This window comes from Perca fluviatilis, chromosome 18, assembly GCF_010015445.1.
Source record: "Perca fluviatilis chromosome 18, GENO_Pfluv_1.0, whole genome shotgun sequence".
NCBI classification, from domain to species: domain Eukaryota; kingdom Metazoa; phylum Chordata; class Actinopteri; order Perciformes; family Percidae; genus Perca; species Perca fluviatilis.
Genome location: NC_053129.1, coordinates 14,386,124 through 14,412,491, shown reverse-complemented (window position 1 = coordinate 14,412,491; position 26,368 = coordinate 14,386,124). Strand labels below are relative to the sequence as shown.

At 40.7% G+C, this 26,368-nt stretch overlaps 2 protein-coding genes across 5 annotated transcripts in view; one reads left to right on the top strand and one right to left on the bottom strand.

Moving 5' to 3' along the window:
- The window catches only part of LOC120546619 (bromo adjacent homology domain-containing 1 protein), a 31,425-nt gene extending 12,373 nt beyond the window's left edge, over nt 1–19,052 (bottom strand). Inside the window, exon 1 of one of the 4 annotated variants that reach the window (XM_039781682.1) lies at nt 18,364–19,052. The gene's annotated coding sequence lies outside the window, so the exon portion shown is untranslated. Of the gene's footprint in view, nt 1–3,235; nt 3,562–17,376; nt 17,395–18,363 lie in introns of those variants that run through there. The other 3 variants (XM_039781684.1, XM_039781683.1, XM_039781681.1) reach the window with 3 other exon arrangements.
- A 4,996-nt stretch (nt 19,053–24,048) lies between these two features.
- Nucleotides 24,049–24,972, top strand: LOC120546407. Its single transcript, XM_039781332.1, has one exon. The coding sequence runs from the start codon at nt 24,049–24,051 to the stop codon at nt 24,970–24,972; it is 924 nt and encodes a 307-aa protein (XP_039637266.1).
- The last annotated feature ends 1,396 nt before the right edge of the window (nt 24,973–26,368 follow it).

The following is a 26,368-nucleotide window of genomic DNA, read 5'->3' as shown; positions in this document are numbered from 1 at the left end:
GGAAATAACAGAATAACATTTTTCTTTATCATCCTCCTCCTCTGAAAACACTCTTGATCTAAATGTAACAAAACGCTTTAATACCTTGAAACAAAAAAAGTAATAGGGCTGCACAATAAACTGTTTTTTCATCGCCTACATCAATTTGTGCAACAAACACATCGCGAAAGGCTGCAACATATCATGAAAAGATACTTGATTTTTTTGTGTTAGTTGAAAGAGAATTTTGGTAGAAAACTAGACTTTAAAATGTAACTGTCACTTTTTTTAGTGGTGCCTTGTATGTTGATTTAAATGTTTAATTTGTTCAATAAAAGAATTTTGGAGTCAATGATTTCCTTTCGTTTCTTTTAAATTATTTAGCAGTATACTGAAAGCAGCAGAAAGAAAGCAATTCAATATTCAACAATGTTATGCATATCGCACATTTTTCTCATATCATGGAGCTCTACTTTGTAAGAATTTCTGGGAGCACGCGAATGAATGACAACATCGGGTAGTGCGCGATCGCTCATCGTCTTAGCCCTGACTTAGGACGGAGTCTCGGCTGTGCTTCTCAAGATGTAATCCGTTACGCAGCGCGACCTTGCCTGCTAATACTGACATTCAATACCAGAACGACAAAACTCAGATGTGTTTCACTTCATACTCGGAATTCCAGAAAAAAAATTTAAAATCTGTCCCAGAATCTGACAGATTGATGATTTTAATTACCTCAATAATCAAAGTCTGTATGCAGTCTGTATGACTGTATGTTTGTTTAAAGCAACTCTCACATAACTAACCAATAACTCTGATACCAAGCTTTTTTATCATGATTTCTTTTTTTTAAACCACAAAGGCTTTTCCAGCAGCAGTTGCGGGTCACTGCTGAGAAGTGTAGGTGGGGAAACACTGGAGGGAATAACCTGTGAGATATTATCTCATGTGGCAGTGCTCTGGCCAAACGGCAATTTGGCTCTTTAAACCACAGTTGGGCCTGGTGATCCTCAGGAAGTAATCTTACATTTACAGGAAGATCAATGACCTTGCGCTCCGTCTCTAATTGGTTAGAAAACAGATCATCAGGTACTTTCAGAGGATCAAACACCGGGCGCACCAGGGTGCTTTTTTTTTTTTTAATGATGACACCTCATAAGACTCTGGAGACGATGTGTGTAAAACAGCAGCAGAGTTGGGTTTAAATAATAATTCAACAGAATCGGGACTGACTAACAACTGACTAATGAAATTCAACGATTATCTACTCCATTGATCTTTGTGTACACCGTGGAATTGCAGGTTCCGCTAAAGCAACCATTAAAACAAACTATAAATGTTTCATGCCCTAGCCTCCAAATTCAACTATAACAATGCTTGAAATATTAATATCACAATGGTCCATTAAAAAAGAAATACTATACAACCCAGCAGACAAAGCACCTAATGTCACAAATATCACAGGAAGTTACCACTAAGGACAAACGTTCAATTCTAAATTCCATATTATAACAATACAGCGGTGATAAGAGATCACAAACTGCCACACAATAATAATGCTAGAAAGCATCAGACATAGAAAAGAATGTCACAGAAAAATGTAGTCACTTTAGGAATATTACATGAATATATAGGAGGTGTAATAACAGGCCACAGTTTTAACGTATTAAGCAAAGTGGATCCCAAACTATAGGTCCTCGGTAGGTTTGAATACATTGCCTGAGAAGGATTTTAACTTTACTAGATAGTTTCCCTTTACTTTAGGTCCCATTTTCAGGGTGATAAAATATTTTTTAGGGTAGGATTTAAAATTGTTTATAATGAACAACAACTAAAGGGTTTTAATATGTAGGTTGATCACTATAATATGGTAGGTTTATTAACATGTGAAGCATAAATGTATTTATATCAGTTTACAACTACACTATAGTGTGTTATAAACTCTCTTCTCTAAGGGACTGTACGGAAGTAAAAAAATAAACAAGGCCCACTAGTGTTTTCTTTGGACCCTCACCATGACTTAAGTTAAAAACTGAAATACCCCTCCCCTCAATATCTCAAAATAATTAACTGATGGCAAACATAACAATATACAAAAAAAAAATACAGCCACTTGTTATTTCTGCTGATAGACTTTAGCACCGCAATACTTTAGCCGCAGAATGAATAAAATAAATAGCGTTCTGAAATGTGAAACCGTTGAAACAAAGGCTACCCTGATCGACACAAATACCCTCGCTTGAGCAAACATTTTAAAATACATACCCTCCCTCTTTTCTACCCCCCTCCCCTCTCTAATAATTTTCATACAGTTCCTAATCTGTAGATTTTTATAGTGAAATACTGAATACCTCTTTGAGCCCCTAAAATTCTTCAAATAAGACAAATCTGAGCAGGACATATTTACTTTTCCATGGAACTGCTCACAACCCAAGTCCACTCTAATTCCATTACTTAATGATAAGAAGTCAGATGTAGAACTGGCTTAATTGCAAGGTGTTCGTAAAGCACTACATTATCCAACCGATAAGCAACATGCAATTCACCATGGCCGAAAAAAACAACTCCAACTCTGCTCCAGATCACTTAACACTGGCTGTGCATGCTATACAGTCAGAACCTCATCAGCCAATATTACACCTGTAATTAACACCTCATCCACTTGGTTTTTAAATGTTCCTCCTTTCAACTTTCCAGGTAGAGACAGAACACCGGCAACACGCATCCAAAATAAATAAACCAGCTGGGTAACGTAGTCCACTGGATCGGATTGAGAAGGCTCTTATTTTACATTTTCCATGTCACAGCTGTGACGGGCAGCTACAACATGAGGCGCTGGCATGTTGACGTTTATCAAGAAGAGATGAAATACTACAAGAATCTCAAACATTAGGTCACTGTCTTTTTTTATTTGTTGGCTTGTTCTCTTCAAATACTTGCACCGCAGATCTTGAGCTTGATCTACAAACACCATCCGCTGAGATGTCGAGGAAGGTTTGTAAACATGCATATATATATACCCTAATGCATATGTACATTTATACTACATGCGTATAGTACATATAGCCTACAGTGGCCAAGCAATACAGTAGGATGGGATACAGTACAGCTTGACGTAGCTTGCCCATCTGAAGTAGCCAGCCAGGCTCTAAATATGGGCTGGAGAGGGAAGGGGGGGCTACCCGAATACACACAACACACACACACACACACGCGAAATAAAGGGCAGTCACCCCTGTAGATCACATTTACTAACCGGATTCCTTGTTACCGACACGGTGGCTGTTGTGATCCCAGCCCGAGTTGAGACCTGGGAGGATATATGGCACGTAGCAGCAGCCCTGTGTATCGCTTCTGGTGCACGAAGCGAAAAATGGGTTCTGCGCTCCTCTCTGGACGGCTTGGCACTCGGAACAACTTCAAACATTCAGGGCGAAATAGCAGCACAAAAAAATCGAGCTGGTAACTTACGGGTCGCCGACACACTTCCTCCTGGCAGTCGGGAACCGTCGAACAAATCTGCGGGTAAAGGAGGTGTGGGGTGTGTGTGTGTGTGTGTGTGTGTGTGTGTGTGTGTGTGTCGGGGGGGGGGGGGGGAGAAGCCGCCGGACTGGTGCGATGGCAGAGCTCCGCTCGGTAACTGGGAGAGCTGGGGAGGAGTGGAGAGAGGACGGTCGGTGGCGCTGCCTGCGAGATGTGTGTGTGCTCTTCCTGGTTGGGCTTCCACCGATTTTTCAGAAAACTTAATCCGGACCAATTGCCATACGGAGAAGGCTCGCTTGACACCCTCGCCCTCCAATGACGGACAAACAGCTGTTTATTGTGAAGGGAGAATGAGAAACTAAATATGTGCAGCAGGCTATCCGACGCAACTTGCTTCCACTAGGCTACGTTAAAACGCGGAGCTACATCCACGGCCGATGGATGTTACTGCCCCCCGCTACGACGACAGACAGCCTCACCCTGTCATTTGCCGTGACCAAACCAAGACCAGCCAACCACCAGACGGTTAAAACACGTCTAGAGAAATTCATATGGAGCGGGAAGGCAATCAAAACGCTATCAACGGTGACCCATGTGGTGCGTGGGAGATATGGTTTTTAAATGCTTCCTTCCCATTTCACAAAGTTCTGATGAGTTATGGGATGTAAAGGAAAGCTCAAACTCGCTTTAAAGCTGCTCTTTATGACCCTGAACTGCAAGTTACCAGGTGTTGTGAAGGGGCAAAAAATAACTTTTTTTGTTCTCAAATATCTGTATTTATGTAGCCTATATTTTGTTAGGCTACATTCGTCATTCATTAGGCCTAGAGCTTTGATTTAAACTCTCCATTACTAGCTGTGGGCTTGGAACCAAGATGAACCAACTATAGACTATGTCAGGTACAACCACCAAAATGTCCAGAGAGACCCATCACCAGCTCTAAAGTCTCTAAAATTCTGTCATTATCTGGATTTGACTTTAGTGTTTACGGTTTGTTAATATTTCTTTTGTCAATTGTAATATCAAACGTCTTCTCCACACACATTTTCTGACACTAGAATATATTCAGTTTAATTTACCTTGAAAATGGAAACATTATTCAGGCTTGTGAAAATGTAATCCATTACATGTCACATAGTGCCTGTTGACAGTGGGAAATGGATGAGGGCATCCCTGTGCATCAGCCACCTTGGAGCTGCCTACCTCAACAGACTGGGCGACTGAGGGAGGATCAGGAGTGATGAAGGTCTGGAGCACACGGTTATACAGCAGTCATTCTAAAAAAAAGTCTTCATTTGAGTAAGACGAGCCAGTGGCGGTTTAGTCGTTTAGGTTGCCTGTACTTTGCTAATATGTGTCTCATAGGCTAGACAGGTTTTGGGTGGTGCATGCCACATTGCAATAATGTCTACATTCCCTCCTCTTACTCTGTCAGAGACATGCTTCATGTCGCAACACTAGTTGCTGCAGCTTATTAAAAAGCTCTAAAGAACTGTGTGCTTCAGACTTCACTCCAGGTCCTGCCTGTCGACAGTGTTCAGCATTGATCTGACAAATCATTAACTGTAATGTGTAAATTAAAAATAAATAAATGACATACTACTTACATTTCAAACTCACCAGTTAGCCTTTATTTTGATCTTGTCTGTCATTAAAGCCAAAAAATGGCATTACAGAACTGGCATCTGAAAATAGTGTAGGGTGTAGTTTACCCAGCCTTAACATTTCTTGCACACTACTATTTAAAGTAACTATATGTAACTTTTAAAGGTTTCTGAAACGGTGTAATTTTTCATCTGATGATCATAAATGACCTGTAACAGCAAACGAGATTTCCACCAACTGCGGAACGGCTGCGGATCGGCTCCGCTGTCGGCTCCGCTGTCGGCTCCGCTGTCGGCTCCGTGCTCCGCCATCCTTCAATACCCACCAGGTCCGTATTTGTTGCGGAACGGCTGCGGCCATGACTGACAGCTGAAGTCACTAGGACCCACGAGATCTCGCAAATTCACGTATGATCGTGCGATATGACAGGATGTTCCGGAGCGGATCTGCAGCCGTTCCGCAGTTGGTGGAAATTGCGGGTAACAGTGAAAAGAACGCTATTTTTATATAGTTTTTTAAATGCCTTATGCGCGGGTCAGATTTTTCCCACAAAATGACTCACGGACGGCGCTACAGTCACACATTCTGATGGGTCACAGATTTCGGCGTAACATCGGAAAAGCCTGTGCAGCCAGGTAAAGGGAAGCAGGAGATTTCTTTATATAGGCCTAATTGTATTTTACTTTTATTTTAGAAGTTATCTGTTGTAGTTATGGCTGATACTGGGGCAGGACCATCACAGAAAAAAAAGATATTAAACCTCAGAACAACTAAAAGCTAAAAGGTAAAGACAGACGATGAGCGAAAACTGAGTCAATCTTGGTCGGGCTTTTAACAGATGGAGACAACTACGCGTTTGTAAATGATAAAAAAATGTCCCCGAATTGGCCCTTAGGTATGTAATATGTCTATTTCATTCATAAAATAACTTTACAGTGTGCGATGTGGTTGTAGTCAGTAGCCTACATTAAATTACATCCCGTCCATTTAACGCCCGTTTTTATTCCTTTTTATTCCTGTTTATGTTGGCCTACTATTTTCTTTTCCCTTGTACTTGTGTAAAGCGTCCGTTGGTTTCATGAAATGCGCTATATGAATATAAGTTATTATTACGTTGGTTGCTACAACAATCCGGTTTAGCTCCCGATACATCCAGACTAAGTTACCGTATACAACACTTGAAATGCAACCATGCATCTGTAACTTATTCTCTTATTGTAAATGAATGATTTTTTGTCTGAGCAAAACATTCATCGCTACTATATTGCAACTATATGACGTCCCGGTAACGCTAACTCAGTAAATCTACAGTGGGCAATAAAGCACCGTAAAGAAAAGACCTTTACGACAGCAGGTGTGGTAAAAACACTACCGCTTTTGTACAAAGCAGTCGCTAGAATCAACACAAACTTCTTACATAAAGCCACTTAAACAAAAAACAACAACTCTCTGTCCCATACAAGACATTAGCATGTCGATTTGAATGGCTTCTGACATGTAAAGAGCATTTATCTTGATCCAGAAAAGGTTTAAAATGCATGTTTATGTCAGATGAAGAATCCCAACCTGCCATCAATGAAAGCAGCCACTTTGCTACCTAAGTACCCAAAACACTTTAATGGCAAAAAAGTCAGAAACGCTGAAAGGGCTGAATTATGCAGTTGAATACACTTGTTATTACATCAATTCAAACTATTCAAAAGGGTGCCGGTGCCGGTCAAGGGATTGTCACATTGTGTCAAATAATCAATACCTTCCCTTTATAGAGAAGCTGATCCAATCAGATCGATTTCTTTAACCTCCACTTATTGATGTGATGCAGATTAGAACACATCTCTGACAACTGTTGGTATTGATTACACTCAACCCTTAAAATCTCTTTTAGGAGTAATAAACTTGCTGAACAATATGAAAGAATATTGAACTTTTAAAAAATATTTCCTTCAGCAGCTGATGGAGACCAAAGCAGAGCTAAAATGAGAGTCAGTGTTTGACATTCATCAGGTGGCCAGACACATGACTCCAAAGGATTAAAAATGTAGCGTTCTTGTCATATCGCTCAGACTGTAACCGAAAGCAACCAAGTCTGAAGGTGTGTTTATCAAGTCAGGAATTTCTGACAGCAACAACATCTCCCACTCGGTAAAAAGAAAAATGTCAAACTGTGGCAAAATGGCTGCAAAGCCTCTGTCACCAGGGTACTGAAATCTGAATCACCACACATACAATGTAACATGTTCCAACTTTATGAGGTGATAATATGTCATGGTTTCGGCTTGTTTAGCTTCCTCCAAGTGGACACAAAATAAACTAGAATTACCGCCTTACGATTGTATGCCTTCGCAATCAAGTCAAGTTGCAGTGTGCATCCATGTCTGTCCAGACTCATATATACATGTATATATGTACGTATGTAGTGAAGACTTTCAAACTGAAGCAATTTAATAAAAAGGGATTAAGTGCAACGTGGATGCTTCACACACACACACACACACACACACATCTTCAACCCAGCAGCACAGAAGAGCTTTCCAATCACCACAGTTTTAACTTCGGCACCCAAGATAAGTGTCACCATTTCCGAACAAATGTCTCCCCTTCTGTTCCTGAGTTATGGCGTTGAATAATGGCCAAAAAAGTGTTTTGCAGAACATTATTATGTCACAGTGCAGCTGACCTTTGACCTTTGAATATAAAATGTCATCACTTCATCATTTTTCCCCCTCCAGGGTGTCCTGGGATATCGAGTTCACAAGAATGGAACAGACGGATTTACGGACGGATGTACGGACAGATGTACGGACATACGGCTGAACAACCCAAAAACATAATGTCTCCGGCCATGACGGTTACCCTAAAGACAAAAAAACAACCTAATTACTTGCACTGAGACAAAAAATGCGCTGGCCCACCTATCTACAGCTATTGAAGACCGCGATAAGCCCTATTTCAACAAACGGTGGCGTATTCCTTTAATGTACTCGATAAAGCCAACACATATGTTGTCACTGCCCACGACTGAAATGGTTCCATACCTCCGACTTTCCTCCAAACTTGCGCAAAGGTAGGCTAATTCTCCTGTTTTTATATTTTTCTTTACATCTTCAAGCTCCATGTTGCACTTAAGCCACACCATACAGCACAGCAGGCCCGGTGTGATGCGTGCGAGTGAAGGAGACGCTGCGCATGATTATATGATGATAGCGTTCTCCCTACCCAATTAGGCTAATTAAGTAATGTTTAAAAAAACACAAATGCTTGATCAACGGCCCGAGGATAGTGGAAGGAAATTCGGGCTCGGGCAGAGAATCTAACCTCTACCAGTGACTGAGACAGAGCTTTCTGACCCTAGGCAGTACGTTTTGCTTCAGAATGCCTTGATAGTATTGAGCTTTCCTTGTGCCCTGCTCAGATTCAAGGCACCCTTTGCCAGGCGCAGCACAGCAGCCCCAAACCTGTTCAGTTTCAATGTCTGCAGTACTAGCTGAGGATGTCCTACCAGTCTGGGGCAGCAGAATGAGGACTGTCAACGCCAACAGAATAAACACGATCATGTGGAAGGCTGCCTCTGTCCTGGGGGTGCAACTTGATTCTTTGGTGGTGGTGTCAGAGAGGAGGATGCTGTGCAAGCTGTGACATAATATGGACAATGACGGTACACGTCCACAGGGGCCGCCATTTCCACGCTTGCAATTCGCTGTCTATGTAAGCACCACGGCTGAATTTCAATAGATGGGGCATTGCGTTGCCCGCAGCTCATTTGCATTAAGTTTAGGTCTATGCTACTTTATGCAAATCAGCAGCATCCAGCGTGACTTTCCGCTTCTAGAAACTCTCGAAATCTTTTTTAAACTAACCGTTGTCGATCTAAAATGAAGACAGATTCATCAACTGCATAGCTTATTTCTTACCTCAAATGTTTTCAGAAACACATTTCGGTAAATTATTTTTGCAAAATAAAGAGAAAGTTTCCAAACGAGCAGCCATGTTATGAAAAAATCTGAGAGTAGTAGACAGCCCACGAGTGAAAGCGTTCGTCCAATCAGGTGCAGCAAAGTGTTTGCGCTGTTGTGGGGGGGTGTTTTCTTTTTTGGTCATTTGTCACGGAAGAGAAACGGACAACTGCTGTGTCAGGATGCAGGCACGCCCATCAAGAGTCCAATGCTGGGAAGCAGCGCGATCCCTCCCGTCCAAAGACGCCTCTGTGGACATGTACCTCGACTCTCTCCCTCTCCACCATGTCCTGGTCACACACAGGAGCACCTCCAGCAACAGACTGATACCAGCACAATGCACCACAGAACGCCAGAGACTCCTTTCTTCCTGTGGCCATCAGACACTACAGCCTCAGGTGAAGAGATGGACAGTGGAGACGTGGGGACCGGATATGGCTCAAACATATAAACATTTATATAGTTATCATTTATACTAGTAGCCTGTTTTGGCATGGTATATGTTGTATATATTTGGATTGCACCTTATTTGCACATTACAGTTATCTGGTTGTTGTTTTATTACATATTGCACCTACTGTTATGCTATCTATCTATGTTAGCCTTTGTATGCTTGTATATTTGCACTCTTTGTATCTGCACTCTTCCAACTTTGTTTTGCAACTGCTGCACAGCTATTTCCCTCAGGATAAATCAAGTTTGATCTCTTATCTCATCTTTCTGATCTCCTCTCCTTTGCTTTTTCAGGTCAATGTTCAGTGATACCAAGCAGCACAGTGACCACTTTTCTCTGTTTAAATAGGCTGAATGAAGATTGGAGACATTGTGATACTAATTAAAGAAAGTAATTAGTTTGAAATATCACTATAATCCAATTATTTATTATCTTTTTTTCATGAGGTACAAACAAATGTGTCCAGGCCATTTTAGAATATCTTTGTAGAATAAGCAATAATTCATCTCTTCCTGGCTATATTCTATGACATGCCAAAGGCATGCAAGTATACATGACAAAATAGCTTTTCATTTCATTACTTTTCGGGAAGGAATGAAGCATTATTTCAATGAGGTGTGTGGGTACCAACACATTTGAGCACGTCTGTTTCTATTATAGTTAGATTCATTAGTATATATTGATGGATCCTGAGAATATAACTGTAGGAAAAGAGTGTGATAAAAGTTAGATTTTCTTGTTTCTTACAAAGAAAAGCAGAGCTGGATCACTGAAAGTGAGACACAGAGGCAATCCAACCTCTGTCCGCACATTCATGACAGACAGACAGAGACACACAGACACACACACACAGACACACACACTTCGACTTGTTCCGTAACTAACATCCTTCATTCAGTTGTCCTACATCTCATTGCCCGTTTCAAACTGAGAACAGACATGAAAGCATAACAGTTACTGTGAACAAGGAGCATGGCAGAGCATTGGAATTAATTCAATAATCAGGACAGAGCTTTCATACTTAAAAGGGCCACCATGGGTTAATTATGAAATTAAACATATATCACCATGAAAAGGACAGTGTCACGCATATTAAAGATTTCATGTTATTCACAAGGTCAGCTCTGGCTAGATTTTCTATAGAAATAGAAAAAGAAGGGTAGAAGAAAGCCCAGCGGATGATATTAATTTCAGAGTATTGAATGGAACCCTGGTGTATAAGTACCGGGGTTTCTTCAGGACAGTGACAGTAAATAAACACAAACAATCCTCATCCAATGAAACCAAGCAACCATGACACTAATCTTGCTTCTTATCGCAAGCTGCTCAAATGGCAACCAGTGTAAACACACATGGATGCACACAATATTTCATTGTTACACACATTTCAAATTAAATGTACAGCCAGCCAAACCTATCATAAGACTTTACAGTTTTTTCTGATTGCTAAACGACAGTGGGCACAACAGAGGCCCGTTCCAGAAAGCAGGTTTAGTGAAAACTCTGAGTTTGTTTACCCTGAGATGAGGGAAACTCTGGGTTTTCCGTTTCAGAAAGAGAGGTAACTTAACCTCAGAGTCAGTTACTATGGTAACTGAGCCTGTGAACCTAACCTGGGGTCCGTTCCAGGTAGGAGGTTTAACAAGCTCTGAGTCTAACCCTGATGTCTGAGTTGATTTACCCTGAGATGGGAAACTCTGAGTTTTCGGTTCCAGAACAGCTGATTTGAGTTGGTTCAATCAACTCGGAGTATGTTCACTGAGGGTTACGCGCGTGCACAAAAGGCAGTATGAATGGAGCCATGATTCTACGATTCACCATGGTAACAACCACAAACAAACTGGTCGGCGGAAATACTCATGCGCACAAACAGCGAGTTTGAACCTACTGTCTGTGGTTTGAACCTACTGTCTGTGGTTTGAACCTACTGTCTGTGGTTTGAACATGCATTTCATTAAAAAAGCAAGACAGCAGCTGATGCTGCAAAAGATAGAGAATTGGTGTGGGAGAAAATTGCTGCTCGAGTCAATGCGTACGCTTTAACAGTGTATTAATTTCATATTTAATCACAGTAAACTTATAATATTACTGGTGAAAACTGGAATTGTATTACACCTATAATTTCATTCAGGTGCAATCCTGCGGGCGAAAAAAAGTAAACTATAGGCTACAAATGCCATTCTGAGGCTGCAGCACCATGATCATTAACAGAACTATAATGTATAATCATTTATTTCTTTTTAATGCCTCTCACTGGTTTGTGTCCAGGGAACACTAGGCCTACAAAGACGTTTAAAAAATGTTTCAGAGCGAGTCACACTTTTCTGACGGCTCTACAGTGGCTTTACTATTACAGTATGATCCGCTACTCTTAGAAAGAAACGCGTATGCAAAATCGTAATGCCACAAAGAATCTGCTGGGATGTTAAAGCCTGTCCGACGATGGTGGATGTTAGTGATGGACGGATAAGGTATCTACATATCTAATGGACTGTGATAAAAAATACCTCTAAATCAGCTTATGTATGAAAAAAATTCTATAGTCGGGACTCAATACCCACGTAAACTCTCTGTGATTTAATAGCCTACAGCTTTTTCATCAGCGAGATCGTCAACAAAAGGACATGACACGTTTTATAGTCTGCCTGACATAAACCAATACGTCTTTTTATTCATGCAGATAACAAACTGCATTAAAATGCGCCTGATAGCCTACAGACTGAATGAATGAATGAGGAAATTAATTTCTCTGAGAGGGAGGAGAATGAGAGAAACTCATGTTTTTTTTCCATTTCAAGAAACTTTGAGAGAAACTCGAGGCTTCTTGAAGAAAACCTGCTCCCGACCAGGTTAGGTTCACAGGCTCAGTTACCATAGTAACTGACTCCGAGGTTAAGTTACCTCTCTTTCTGAAACAGATAACCCAGAGTTTCCCTCATCTCAGGGTTAACCGACTCAGAGTTTTCACTAAACCTGCTTTCTGGAACGGACCTCGTGAGCAGGTTTTCTTCAAGAAACCTCGAGTTTCTCCCTCTGAGAGGGAGGAGACTGAGAGAAAGTGAGAAAAAAAACCTTGAGTTTCTCTCAGTCTCCTCCCTCTGACTCATTTCCTCATTCATTCATTCAGTCTGTATCAGGCGCATTTTAATGCAGTTTGTTCTGCATGAATAATAAAAAAAACGTATTGGTTTATGTTAGGCATACTATAAAACGTTTTTTTCTCAAACATGTCATGTCCTTTTGTCGACGATCCCGTTGATGAAAAATCTGTATTAATTCACAGAGAGTTTACGTCGGGAGATGATATTGAGTCCCGACTATAGATGTATTTTCATTTCCACATAACCAATTTGAGAGATATTTTTTATCACAGTCCATTAGATATGTATCATGTATATCCTCATATCACTAACATCCACCATCGTGGACAGGCTTTAACATCCCAGCAGATTCTTTGTGTCGCATTAAGTTTTTTGCAAACGGCAGTTTTCTTTCTAAGAGTAGCGGATCATACTGTAATAGTAAAGCCACTGTAGAGCTATAAAAAACACTATATCTTTACAACAGTACAACTGTGTTCTTACTGTTTTTCAGAAAGTAATGGAGGTGAAAGCAATGGAAACACCACATTCATGTGTATTTAGAGATGATGCAGACATCCAATGTGATGAAGAAAACTTGCCACATGATGCTGGAGAGAGGCAGGATTAGTCACACTATTCTTTGGTACTGTTACGTATGTACCTTTAGTTTTTTCCCCCCCAGTAATTCCATAAATTAACAGAGACAAAATACCATATTGAAGAAAACTGCTGATTTTCATTCCTTCTTGTTTACCTTACATAAAAATCGGTATATTATACAATCCATATCTTTTCTTTATTACATTTTTTTTCGATTGCTAAACAACAGTGGGCACAACTGGAGTCACATGTGCAAAACTCTAACTACAGTCTGCACAGCAGCAGTTCATGTGGACCAAACTCTAGTTCGTTTTTCATTGCTTGAACACAGTTTTCAAAACTCTACACACTTATCCCCTGACTTTAACCACAACCTGCACAACACTGTAGATTTACAGCACTTTGTTCAAATGCTAACACGCTGCTGTCAAAACTGTTAACCACACATTCAAAACAGAATAGATTTCAGTCTGGTGCCTATCAAACACTGCTGATTGCAATTTTAGCTGGAAGCCTAAGCAGGTGTCTTGTTTTAGACTAGTTAGTGAACATATACGGTATTTATACAAAGAAAGCTCAGAAAGTCTTTTTTGTAATACAAACACCAAATAAGAATGAAACAATTATACACTGTAGCGTTTGAGAGAAACAGGTAAAAGAGCAAAGATACCAATATGTCCAGGTAAGATGTCTGAGGTTATATACACAGCTATAAAAAAAAAGTGAAAAACACTATATCTTTACAACAGTAAAACTGTGTTCTTACTGTTTTTCAGAAAGTAATGGAGGTGAAAGCAATGGAAACACCACATTCATGTGTATTTAGAGATGATGCAGACATCCAATGTGATGAAGAAAACTTGCCACACAATGCTGGAGAGAGGCAGTATTAGTCACATTATTCTTTGGTACTGTTACGTATGTACCTTTAGTTTTTTTCCCCCCAGTAATTCCATAAATTACCAGAGACAAAATACCATATTGAAGAAAACTGCTGATTTTCATTCCTTCTTGTTTACCTTACATAAAAATCGGTATATTATACAATCCATATCTTTTCTTTATTAAATAAACTATTGAGTAGTGTCAAGTCACTCAAATTGTTCAAACTGTAAAGATGAGAAAGTTTGTATTTTGTGTATTGGTGTTTGATGCTAGTGTTTTTACTCTCAGGGTGTTCTGAGAGACAGTGTGTGTTATCTCAGTGAGGCCTGTTCTGAGTGTTTGGCTGCACTGAGCCTGTTCTGAGACGTGTGTTAAGAGTTGTGTTGCTTGGAATGAGTTTTGCAGGTGATGTGAACGGTTTAGTTCAGGTGACTGTTGGTAATGCAGACTGTAGTTTGAGTTTTGCACATGTGACTCCAGTTGTGCCCACTGTCGTTTAGCAATCGGAAAAAACTGTAAGACTATCAGCTCCACACAACTCTCTCTGTATTTCTCAGTATGGCTATGTATGTTGGGTCGTCCGGTGACTTTCGCGCGCAGAAACTCATATGAAGATAGCTACTTCTTCTGAAGAGTCCATCATGTTTTTTTAATTTGAATCCTCCGTGTCCTCCTAGTGGTAGAGATACTACCTAGTAAAGTACAAAGTACCTCAGAGTTGTACTTGTGTGCAGTACATGAATACTTAATTACTTTGCACCAATATGCCAGTGTGTAGGCCGGCTACACACTGGCTGCGTGACGTGAGCGTGGCGTTTCTGTTGCGTGTCAGTTGCGTGGCGGCTGCGTGGATGTTTTTATGTCTTTGCACACCAGAAACGTGTCTGACGCGGCGCTGCTGCTGCTAGCCTTGTCTGTACACATGTATGTTTCCCATTGATTTACTGCACTCAAACAGTAGTATACATGTTAAACATAAATATATATTCTGATTTGATTACAGCAAGGACAACGTCGGCAGTATTGACGGCAAAATAAACCACAGAATATTTCGTTCTGTATTGACAGGTGCAATATTTGAAAATCGATAATTATTTATTATTATTTTTTTAATTCCATTTATATATGCATTTATGTCAAAACTTTGAGACTTTTAAACATCAAAATGTCATTTATGAAATGTATTTGAGTCAAAATGACATATAAACATCTTTTCCTATTCTATTTTGAATGGAAACGCTTCCAACACGCTTGCGTGTCGCGTAAAAAATAGGCGTTTGTTCTATTTCTAGCAACACACGTTTTCGGGCCTGAGACATGCGTGTCACGCAGGCAGTGTGCAAGCTCTAACCTGTTAACATGGGAGCCAAAATAAAAACGGACACGCCACACAGCTGACACGCTCACGCCACGCAGCCAGTGTGTAGCCGGCCTTATGGACAGGACAGGGGGACAGCTTGTAGAAATCCTACTGTGGTATTTCTGTTGAACATTGCAGAAAGTCAAATTTAGGCCAAAGTATTGTAAGTAATTAGGACAATTGAATGATGATGCAAAGAAAATGAAAATAAGCATAGGCATTGACCATTTTAATATCCAAAATATACCAGTAATCCATAAACTTTCAATTTCATAGATGATTTAAGAATTAGAATTTGATTTGTATGTTGGCAGAGATCAGTTGATAATTCACAGTGGATTGCCTTTACTTTAATAGCTCGGTTATTAGTCCAGCATGGCTATTTAATGAGGGGTCTGGAGGTGTGAGTCGTTTTAACACTTCTATGATAGCTATTACGATAGCTAAGTGAGGTGGAATGCAGTCTGTCTGAGATAATGTGGTAAAGAGGTATGCATGGTGAAGTAAAAGTCTGCTGAAGAAACTCCAAAAGATTAATGTTCAACTACAATAAACTAGTGTGGCCTGGCAGATCAGTTCTTTTCATTTACACTGCAAGATAGTGTCATGGCAGCCCTGAAAAAAGGGACTGGGCAGGAACAAAAGAAGCAAGTCATTGATGTGTGATCAAGAGATAGAATTAGGCCTACTAAAGATGTCTGTTAATAGTGGTTAATAAAACATAGAAAGAACAAGGCCTGAACGAGTAAGGAACTTCTCCCTGAGCAACTACAGTAATATCTACATTTCCACTGCCATTAGGCCAACAATTTATTTAGTTGTGTGACTGATCAACAGTGGTGTAAAGGAACTAAGTACATACTCAAATACTAATACAATTTTGAGGTATTTGTACTTTCAACTTAAAAACGCATTTCCCCTACTGCCTTAAATATGTGACTTAACTAAACTTAGGTTAATTCATTATTTCAAAGCCGTCTCATGAGTTTTGAAAATATAGTGAGTATGAGAATATTCACTGATCTTCAAGTTCAATAAAGATATTAAATTGAATCAACAAGTGTTCAGTCACACTAACAGATTTGCTTTAAATTCACATTTTCTTAGTTTGAAGAGTCAGTTCTTTATTTGACATGAAGGATTTTACGGCTGCAGCTGCTCCTGTTGGAGCCCCTTTTACCAGAGTTGGTATAAAGGCAACCAGTTATCCAATTTATTTCACATAAAGCAAAGATTCAGTCCAAAGTCCAAAGACTGAATAGACATTTGTGTCGCAGAACGTTCTTCATTTCTGCCTCTCTAATGACCCCTCAGACTTATCTTTTGACCGTTTGGAGGGGCCTGACCAGTGTTGGGCAAGTTACTGAAAATTTGTAATTAGTTACAGTTACTTCTTTTAAAAGTAATTGAATTACTTTACCAATTACTGTATAGCAAAAGTAATTAGTTACTAGGGAAAGTAACTTTTAAGTCAGGCCGCCTGACCGCCAGGTTTGGAACCACTATGTAAAGTTAAAGCTCCACCTCAACCAGCCACACAGTAAAATGCCATATACACATTGACACATCAGTATTAACAATTTAACAATGTAATAATACATAATAATATATCAGTCACATGGGCCATTTTCTGCAGAAGGAGGACTTCTGACACTTTACATACATTTCGCTGCTAATACTTCTTTACTTATACTTACATAGTAAGTTTGATTGCAGGACCTTTACTTGTAATAGAGTATTTTATATTGTTGCATTTGTACTTTTACTTGAACAAATATCAGAATACTTCTTCCACCACTGCTGATCAAATATAGGTTTGTGATGCACTATCCCAATATTTAAAGTGCATTAATTAGCCCAGTATTAAGTATTAAAAAGGACATGTGTATCTACTGTATAACCAACATATTGACTTCAAATAAAGAGTCTAATTAAACGCATAGAATTGTGAATTAAACAATCATGAGGTTTTACCAGTTTCCAGATTCCAGTCAGTTTAATATCTGCACAAACTGGACATTGTCATCACCCAGGCTGTCCTTATAGTCCATGTTTCATTTTAATCTGACCAAAAAGAACTTCACTCAATAAAGCCCTCTCTACAGTGCATGCCCTGGAGACCATTCACTGACAACCCGCGCCTCGGGATGTTTATCTATGATGTCATAATAAAAGCACCATCCGTTATGAGCTCATTGCCTTTATGGCCTAATTGGCAAACTGTGATTGTGGGCTAATTGCTTTGCCATTTGTAAAGCCCTCTTCACTTAGCCTACCTGAGCAGAGCATCACACCATAAGTTACACCGCTGACTCTTATTCCTTCTCTCTCAGTTTACAGTGTCCGATTTTTATTTTTTATTTTCACTGACTCAACCCAAAGTCGCCCGTTGAAGGCCCAATGTGAGTCACACGCGGCGAGCACATTGTGCCCCCATGAAATGCCACAGGCTATTGTGCCATAAAGTTTGTAGCCCCTCGTGCGCGCGCACGCAGCCTACACACACCAACCGACACACAGCGGGACGGACAGCCAGGTGAACACATCGCGCATCCATCCATCCATCCATCCATCCATCCAATCGTAATATTAGGGAGCTCACGGGTTGCTGTGTCCCTGTGATTGACATGGTTTCAGTCTAGTCAGCACACAAAGCGCTATAGTATCGCTTTGACGTTACACTTTAGTGGCTGCTGCTGGTGGCGGAGGTGACGGGGGTTGGGGGGCTATGATAACACACATTGCACGGCCAGTCCGACTGAGTACCACTCCCTGGGAATCTCCTTCATCACCATGGCCATTATCTGCCTCTGCAACGTCCTCCAGACATTTCTAAAAAAGCACACACAAAAGAGCAAATCTGGCCATGCAAGCCCTGCTCTGCCTAAATAAAAAAAAAAAAGAAAAGAAAGAAAGAGAGAAAGCAATGAGGAAAGATAATGTGGAGCAGCCGCTACTTACCGTAACGTATGTGTGTGGCGGGCAGTATCTCGTCTAAATTTCAATGGTGCGAGGAGCCAGTCATGGCACCTTGTTTTCAAATGGCTAGGTAAGGCAGGTCAGCCTCGTCCCACGGGTAACCGATGCAGCTCAACTAGAGGAAATAAACACGAACGTCGCCCATGTTTCGCCACTCCACTCGAGGGAACCTCTTTCAGATATCGACGAGAGGAGAGAAGAGACGGAGCAAACAACTATTCTCGCAAGAAGAGGGAACACTCTTTTCCGAGACGAGCGGGGTTTGTTCAGGATGTTTTTTTCTTTAATATCCCATCCACTCTTCCGAGGCCAACACGGCTGTAAAACCTTGAGTGCTGCTGCTGCTGCTGCTGCTGGAGATCGAGACAGAGTCCGTAGCCCGCACACACGTCGCTTATATCCGTCACTTGGCATGAACACTGTACGCAGCCTTCAGTTTGCGCACCAGTCGGTGCGTTGCTACTGAACAACAACTAGCAGCACAACATGACTGACTGACTGCAGCGCTGACAGACGGGGTGGGCTGGGCCCCCCCTCCTGCCATACAAAGTGAAGAAATCCTCAGCAAAAGTCTCTCCAGTGGTCCCGTTTCAAGACTATTTAAGAAACAAATGTGTTTTACATAACATCAAAAACAAGAAGAACATCCTCATCCTACTTCTGCGCTGAAGCATGTGATGGCAACATGGTGAGCCTTTTAAAGGGGTATCCACGCGCAACTGCAGGCAGGGGTTGCCTCTTTGGACCCACCCCGTTAACTTTCTTGGTACGGATTTTGCTGTGGCATTAATTGGACACGGTGATGACTTGTCAGGCAGCCTGGAAGAAGCACGTGTATACAAACCAGTGTGCCTTAAAATGGGATTCAGGCCAGGAAAACTTGTGCTGTGGTGCTTACAAGGGCTCCGTGCCAAAGGTTGCACGTATGGGTCCAACTCAAATTATATTCACAATAAAAGTGAACACAATTTAGTATACTTTCCATATAATCATGCATGACCCCCAACGCATAAACCAGATATGTATGGAGGCTTTACTTTGACAAGAAATGGACACTGATTTTCCATCTTCTCCTTGCAAAGTGGGCAACTGCCCTGATGGCCCCAAACCCCCAGGTTCACTGTATGTCAATTGGTTGTGTGTCATTTTAATCATGTTTAGGAATATGCACCATAACATGTGATTTCAACCAAAAAGAGTTCTACATTTGGGGTCCTCCACTATTATCTAATATATTCTTTCTGTCTTTTGTCCCTGACTTGTAAGAGCTCTGTGTTAAGATCTATTGAGACTTTATTGTAGTTTATATTGTGCTCATGGAGCATAATAATAATAATAATAATGTATATTTATTAATTACAATGTTTTCACTCTGTTGTTATTGCACACAGGCCTGAATTACACACATATGCTCAGTATCTATACATGCACTAATGGAGAGATGGCAGGGTGAGGGAGCTGCCCATGGAAAGGCGTCCCGAGCAGTTGGGGGTTGGGTGTCTTGCTCAAGAGCACTTTGGCAGTGCCCAGGAGGTGAACTGGCACCTCTCCAGCTGCCACTCCACCACCATACTTTGGTCTGTATGGGGACTTGAACCAACAACTCTCCAGTTCCCAACCCAACTCCATACTGACTGAGCTACTGCCACCCTCTATTTCTAAATAAAGTTCTGTTTAATAATTCCCTAACTGTGACACAGACAACCTGGGACCAGATGGTTTTCAGCAGGAGAATGGTTCTTCTTGGGGATAAAATGAAGCGTGCAAGGGGGTTATGTGGTGTCTTCATTTAAACCCATGGAAAATTAATGAGTAGTCCGAGCACAGACTCAGCTATAAAACCACTGCTGCAGCTTGTAGAGATTTAGTGACCTGCTCCAGGAGCTTGAAACCACTTTGGTAACAGGTCTGAAACCACAAGACAGGATGTGCTTTCTCTCACACTCCTTCTTGTTGGATGTCCAAAATCATCCATGCATTTTAGCTGGTGAGTCTCCTTTATAGACTCCATGTCACACCTTCACACTTAATTAACTCCGCAGACAAGTGCTTTTTTTGAACAGCTAACAGTTTGCAAGTCTCAAACACATTTTAATTTGGTGAACTGGTAATTAGATGGAATTCTTCCACGAGCAATATTATTCTTGAACAGCAGCTTAACAAAGTGATTGGCAAGTGATTCATTCTGATTGCTGCAGCATATTAACATTTAGATGGAATTTTATGCAGCCGAGGTGTGATGGCTGAAGTCCAAGTTTAGTCCTAAATCCCAATTTCTCAGGTTTGACTTCAAATTATGAAGATCATGTACAAGTTAGGTCTTCAGCCCTTACAGGCCAAGCCCAAATGTCCACTATGTATAATTTGTACTAGAACTTAAAAAACTAAATTTCAGACTCACATATAGGCCTCTTTCACAGTAGACATTTTGACTTGTCATAGTAAAAGCACAGTTGTTAATAATTACATTGATGATGGCTCTGTTCTATTCAAGTAAGCCATTCATTCTTTTTTTTTTCACCTGTGCTTTTCTGATTGTGACAAGTCAAAATGTCTTCCGTGACAAAGGACATTTCATTATTTGGATACTTTACCTTAACATGTTCTTTCATTATGTATGAATACAAAATAACTTACATTTTCCATAGAGACAGTATATCATTAAAACAACTCAAAGTGAGGAAGTCTTCGTAGATTGTACAGTCATTAATGTTCATCTCACAGGTGATAAAAACTCCACACAGACTTCTAAAGAGAAGTGTAAATACTGCCTAGGTTAAAGGTGGGCGGAGCTAAACTGGAATTACATGAGATCACCAAACTACATAAACCAATAAGTATGATTGAAGTGTAACCCTCCCACCCTAACAGTTGCTACAAAACTCAGGGTCAGAGAGATGTCAATCAAGCCCAGTCGGTACACACCCACACAGTCCTGAGAAGAGGTCTAATAAGGCAATATGTGGCAACATGTGGGAGAACCATAGGGGTGTAGGGCTTCATTAGCCACGCTAGCGTCATGGCATTAGGGACGGTAAGTCAGTCAGTCGGTCAACCACTTTGATTCAGAATTCAGACTGAAATTTCTCAACAACTACTGGATGAAATGCCATTACGTTCTGTACACACATGTATGGTCCTCAGAGGATGCATCCTACTGATTTAGGTGATCCCCTGACTTTCCTCTTGTACCACCATGAGGTCAACAACCACTGGATGGATTGCCATGGCATTTGATTCACACAATCATTTTGTTTTCATCACGCAGCAACAACAGATGAAAATTGTAGTTTGTTCTGTTCTTTGGTTTATGACCAAACACCTGCAAAACTAAGCAAATGTTTGCATGCTAACACACTAAACTAAGATAGTGAACTTGGTAAACAATATACCTGCGAAACATTAGCATGTTAGCATTACCATTGTGAGCATTTGGCTCAAACAACTGCAGTGCCTAAAAGTACAGCTTCACAAAGCTGTTAGCGGGGCTCTAGACTTGTCTATGTGCTAACCCTTGAAATAGGTTTTTGTGGTGCCAACCCAAAGCAAAAACGTATGTAGTTTCCATCTAATAAGGCAGGTTATAATTTGGGGGTTTCGACAAAACACAGTCCAGTGAGTGTGTGTACAAAATAAGGAAGACAACAGATGGGATTTATGGAAAAACCCAACTAAATCTCACAGTATTAGGCTGAAACAACAATGATTTTTGCATTGGGTTTGAGTTACAGTAAAAAAAAAAAAAAGAATGCCACATTAAAAACATAAGATAGATATCAATCAATTAACTATGTTACACCAGAATGAAACTATTAAACCAGAAGTAAATGATGTTTGATCAGGCCTCTGATTGATAATTATTGAATAGTAAAAAAAGGACTACAACTTCCTACACTGCCCAGGCTCGTTACATAACACTTAGTTTACCCATGTATTGCCTGTGTAGGGCTTATCCTTAATTACACACACACACACACACACACACACACACACACACACACACACACACACACACACACACACACACACAGTGGGATTCACAATTAAGCTGAATCAGGATGCAGGGCTTGATTGAAGAGAACCTCTGCTAACTAGACGGTGCACTATAAGAGGAAAACAGACAAGCTGGAACATGAACTGGTCCTGTGTGAACAGTAGGGTGCAGTTTGTCCACCACACAAACACATAAACACAGACTCAGGCACATATTCTTTATGTTAATATTTCAATTATTTACAATTCTTAACTACCCCTGTTAAGTGAAAGAAATATATATTCCCCCAAACCTCATCATATTTATTTGTAAAGACTGATAAGTTCTTCTCTCTTACTCTTTTGTGTACTGATTCTCTTATTCTGAAACATGAAGTTTCCACTGGTACATTGTGGCACAGATCCAAATTCTCTTTTGTACCACAAGCCATAAAAACCTTAAATCAGTCAAAATAAACTAGATGTCCAGCTGGCCTGGTCATACCCAAGGGTGTATAGTGTATTGTAGTGTGTATGTTCTTCATGTTATGTCTGTCGGTGTCTGATGTAGGGACTATTTGTTTGTATCATATGTCTGATGTCCTGTCATGAAGTGCCGCAAACCCAACTGCCCCACGGGGACAATAAAGTTATCTACTACTACTACTACGGCTAGCACTGTGAACTCTATAAACGTTTTAGCCTCAGCTGCAAACATTTCCTCTCTGAACAATTCAAATTTTAAAATAAAAAAATGGTAAATTACACACATAAGGTATATAAAGTAAAGCAGGTGTATATAATAAATTATGATACATGGCCAGGTTAGCTCAGTTGGTAGAGCAGGCGCACATATATAGTGGTGTATTCCTTGTCACAGTAGGTCCAGAGTTTGAGTCCGACCTGTGACAATTTCCTGCATGTCTTCACCCTCTCTCGTCCCCTTTCACGTCTAGCTGTCCTATCCATTAAAGGCCGAATTGCCCAAAAAAATAAGTTACGATACCGCTGCTGAGTTTTTGAGGGTCAAACCATTTATATCACTGCTCCTTCTCCAATCGAGAAATAGCATTTATATCGCAGTATCTCAATTATATGTCTTTTAATTTACTGAAAAGGTAACAAGGGCTTTGACATGTCCCCCGAACATTTTTTACACCTCTTATTAATGGGTAGAGAAACATGACTCAAGTTAATTGCCTACAAATGGGTAATAGGGGAGATTATAAGAAAGATGTTATCAAGTTGATTTTTTTGGTGTGTCACAGTTGTGTATTGTAAGTCAAAATATAGTATGCCAATTAAACTGTGAAATGACAAACATGAGGCGGAGAACAAGTGTCAAAGGATGTAAATGAGCTCTTGCAGGAATTGCGTTTAGTGATGTCAGCCAGTGGAAAAACATGTCACTGCTTTAAATCACACACTGTGCTGGTCTCAAGATGCTTTGGAAAGTTCAGAGGTAAAGAAAATTTAATGACTCCCAGCCTTCAATGTTTCCAGCATCCTTTTGTTTTCCTGTCTCTCTAATGGGAACAGCCAATCACCGATCTATATTCTTGCCACCTTAAGAACCTGATAACAAGGGTGTTGGGTCAGTGATGCAGCAAAGAGATACGATACACACCGCAACTGCCAGCTTCTGTGTCAACAGCACATGCGTGACGTTTTGTGTGCTCTGGCTTACTTTCAATAATGGTTGGCTTCTCTGTCATCCTCCTGGGCTTAAGAGTCATTGTTTCTTGCATAGGACTTGTGGGTAATATATTTCTCATCCACGCCATCATTCAGATCAAGTCCTCCCATTTCAAAACCTTTGAGTTGTTTCTCTTGGCACTGGCTGCAGCCAACTTGGAGGAAATTATCATCGTGACCATCTATGAGATTATCATCTACCAGGCTTCCTCCACCCTCATCAACACTTGGTCGTGTCGCACACTCAAGTTCCTGACAGTGTTTGGTGAAATTGCCAGCATCCTCTTCTCCGTCCTCATCAGCATCTTCCGCCAGCAGAAGCTGAGACACGCCGAAAAGAGGGTCATCCCAATCTACCTGGACAGCATCAGGTCAGCCTGGATGGTGAGCGGGATTTGTGTGATGCTCGCCACGCTGCTGAGTCTCCCCATTTTTGTCCTAAACTTCCAAGGCCCTGCGGGAAACATCACAAGAAATAGCAGCAGATGCCCTCCACAGTTATTTCAGTGTAGTGGAAATGATTGCCCCGTGCCCAACCGCATATACAAATACCTGTTCACCACGGTGTGCAACCTGTTGCCTCTGATCATCATCACAGTCAACAGCTGCTTCATCATCACAGTGCTGCTGAGCCAGAGGAAGACGCTGACCCCAGAGGTGAGCGTGAGCGGGTCGAGCCAGTTCGGCAGGAAGAGCAAAGGTCCGAGGCACCAGCATAGCACCACAGCTGTGCTGGCAGCTATGGGCTTGTTCCAGGTAAACTGGACTCTCTACATGATCTTCCAGCTGACTGTCAGCCCCACTGACTTTCCTTTTTGGGCTGAAACTGAGTTATTTATCTCAACATCCTATACATCCTTAAGTCCATATGTGTACGGGATAGGGACTAACCTGTTCTCTCTCAAAACATTTATGAAAAAGTAACTTCTGCTGGACAGAAGGGTTTTTGAAATTGGGATGAGCTCTTGATTTTAGTGAAAGAATATAATGAAGTGGATCACATAAGGCTTTTCCCTGCAAAGAAAATGCTAGTTTATAATGACATGTACTGACATTGATATTGTTACTAAACTCGCTGAGTTAGTTCAGGGAAAGAAGAGGGTGACATTATTTTATTTTTTTAAATGTACCTTGCTCAGACTTTTTTTTGTACCTTTCATCAGTAAACACAATTTAAGACCTTTGTTTAAATCTAATCTAATTTTCTAAATCTAATTTTAAAAGTTCCTTTGTTTTTGCCATTTGTCATTGCCATTTCAATCAAAGGTCGTTTTTAGCCGTTTGTATTTATTTTTATTATTTTTTTTAATCAGCCTTATAGCACTGAAGGACTGTCTTTCTTTAGGTTGAAAAACAAAATGTTTTTGTTGCTGGAGATTCTCTCTTGCAGCCTGGCAGTTGGAGGAGGGCAAGCAAATCTCACGTGGTGCAGTGTAACCCAAAATAAACACTTAAGGCATAACAAGTATCTGCTTTGCTCAAATAAAGGCAAACTCACACCTTATTTCTTTTTATGCAATTCTACAAATCACAGCTGCATTTGTATATGTATATGAACTCTTGTTTACAGACAACAACATGACTTGAGTCAAGTGCAGGATATATCTTTAGGCTTTGTAAAATTACTGAAAAGACTCACTGGCTCCTGTTAAAAGTACTTATACATGGGTCACATATAAGTCAAAGTAGCCTACTGAGTCTGATTATATCCAATTTAGATTCATTTATTTCTATTATAGAGGTTGGTGTTAAATCTCTGTTAATATGGGGTTACATCTGCCTTTTCAATTTGAAGTTGTTGTGAATAAAAAACTACAGTGGATTTGTAAAATAATTTAGCTTCCCACAGCACAGCAAACTTGAACATTACCTTTACAGCCACTAATGACATGAAGAAGCACAGACAACACTGAGTCATGACGACACCATGAGGTACGAGTGTCTCTGATACACTGGAGAGATGGTGAAGACTTGTCTCTGTCTTCTGTCTTAATTGGGCTTTAAAGGTCCCATGGCATGAAAATTTCACTTTATGAGGTTTTTTAACATTAATATGCGTTCCCCCAGCCTGCCTATGGTCCCCAATTGGCTTGAAATGGTGATAGGTATAAACCGAGCCCTGGGTATCCTGCTCTGCCTTTGAGAAAATGAAAGCTCAGATGGGCCGTTCTGGAATCTTGCTCCTTATGAGGTCATAAGGAGCAAGGTTACCTCCCCTTTCTCTGCTTTGCCTGCCCAGAGAATTTGGCCCACCCATGGGAGAGAGACATCACGGCTTTCAAACGAGAAAAGTGGCAGTTGGTCAAGGCCACACCCCCAA

Excerpts from the sequence above, each read along its gene's own strand:
- LOC120546407 (XM_039781332.1), top strand. The coding sequence starts at position 24,049 with ATGGTTGGCTTCTCTGTCATCCTCCTGGGCTTAAGAGTCATTGTTTCT.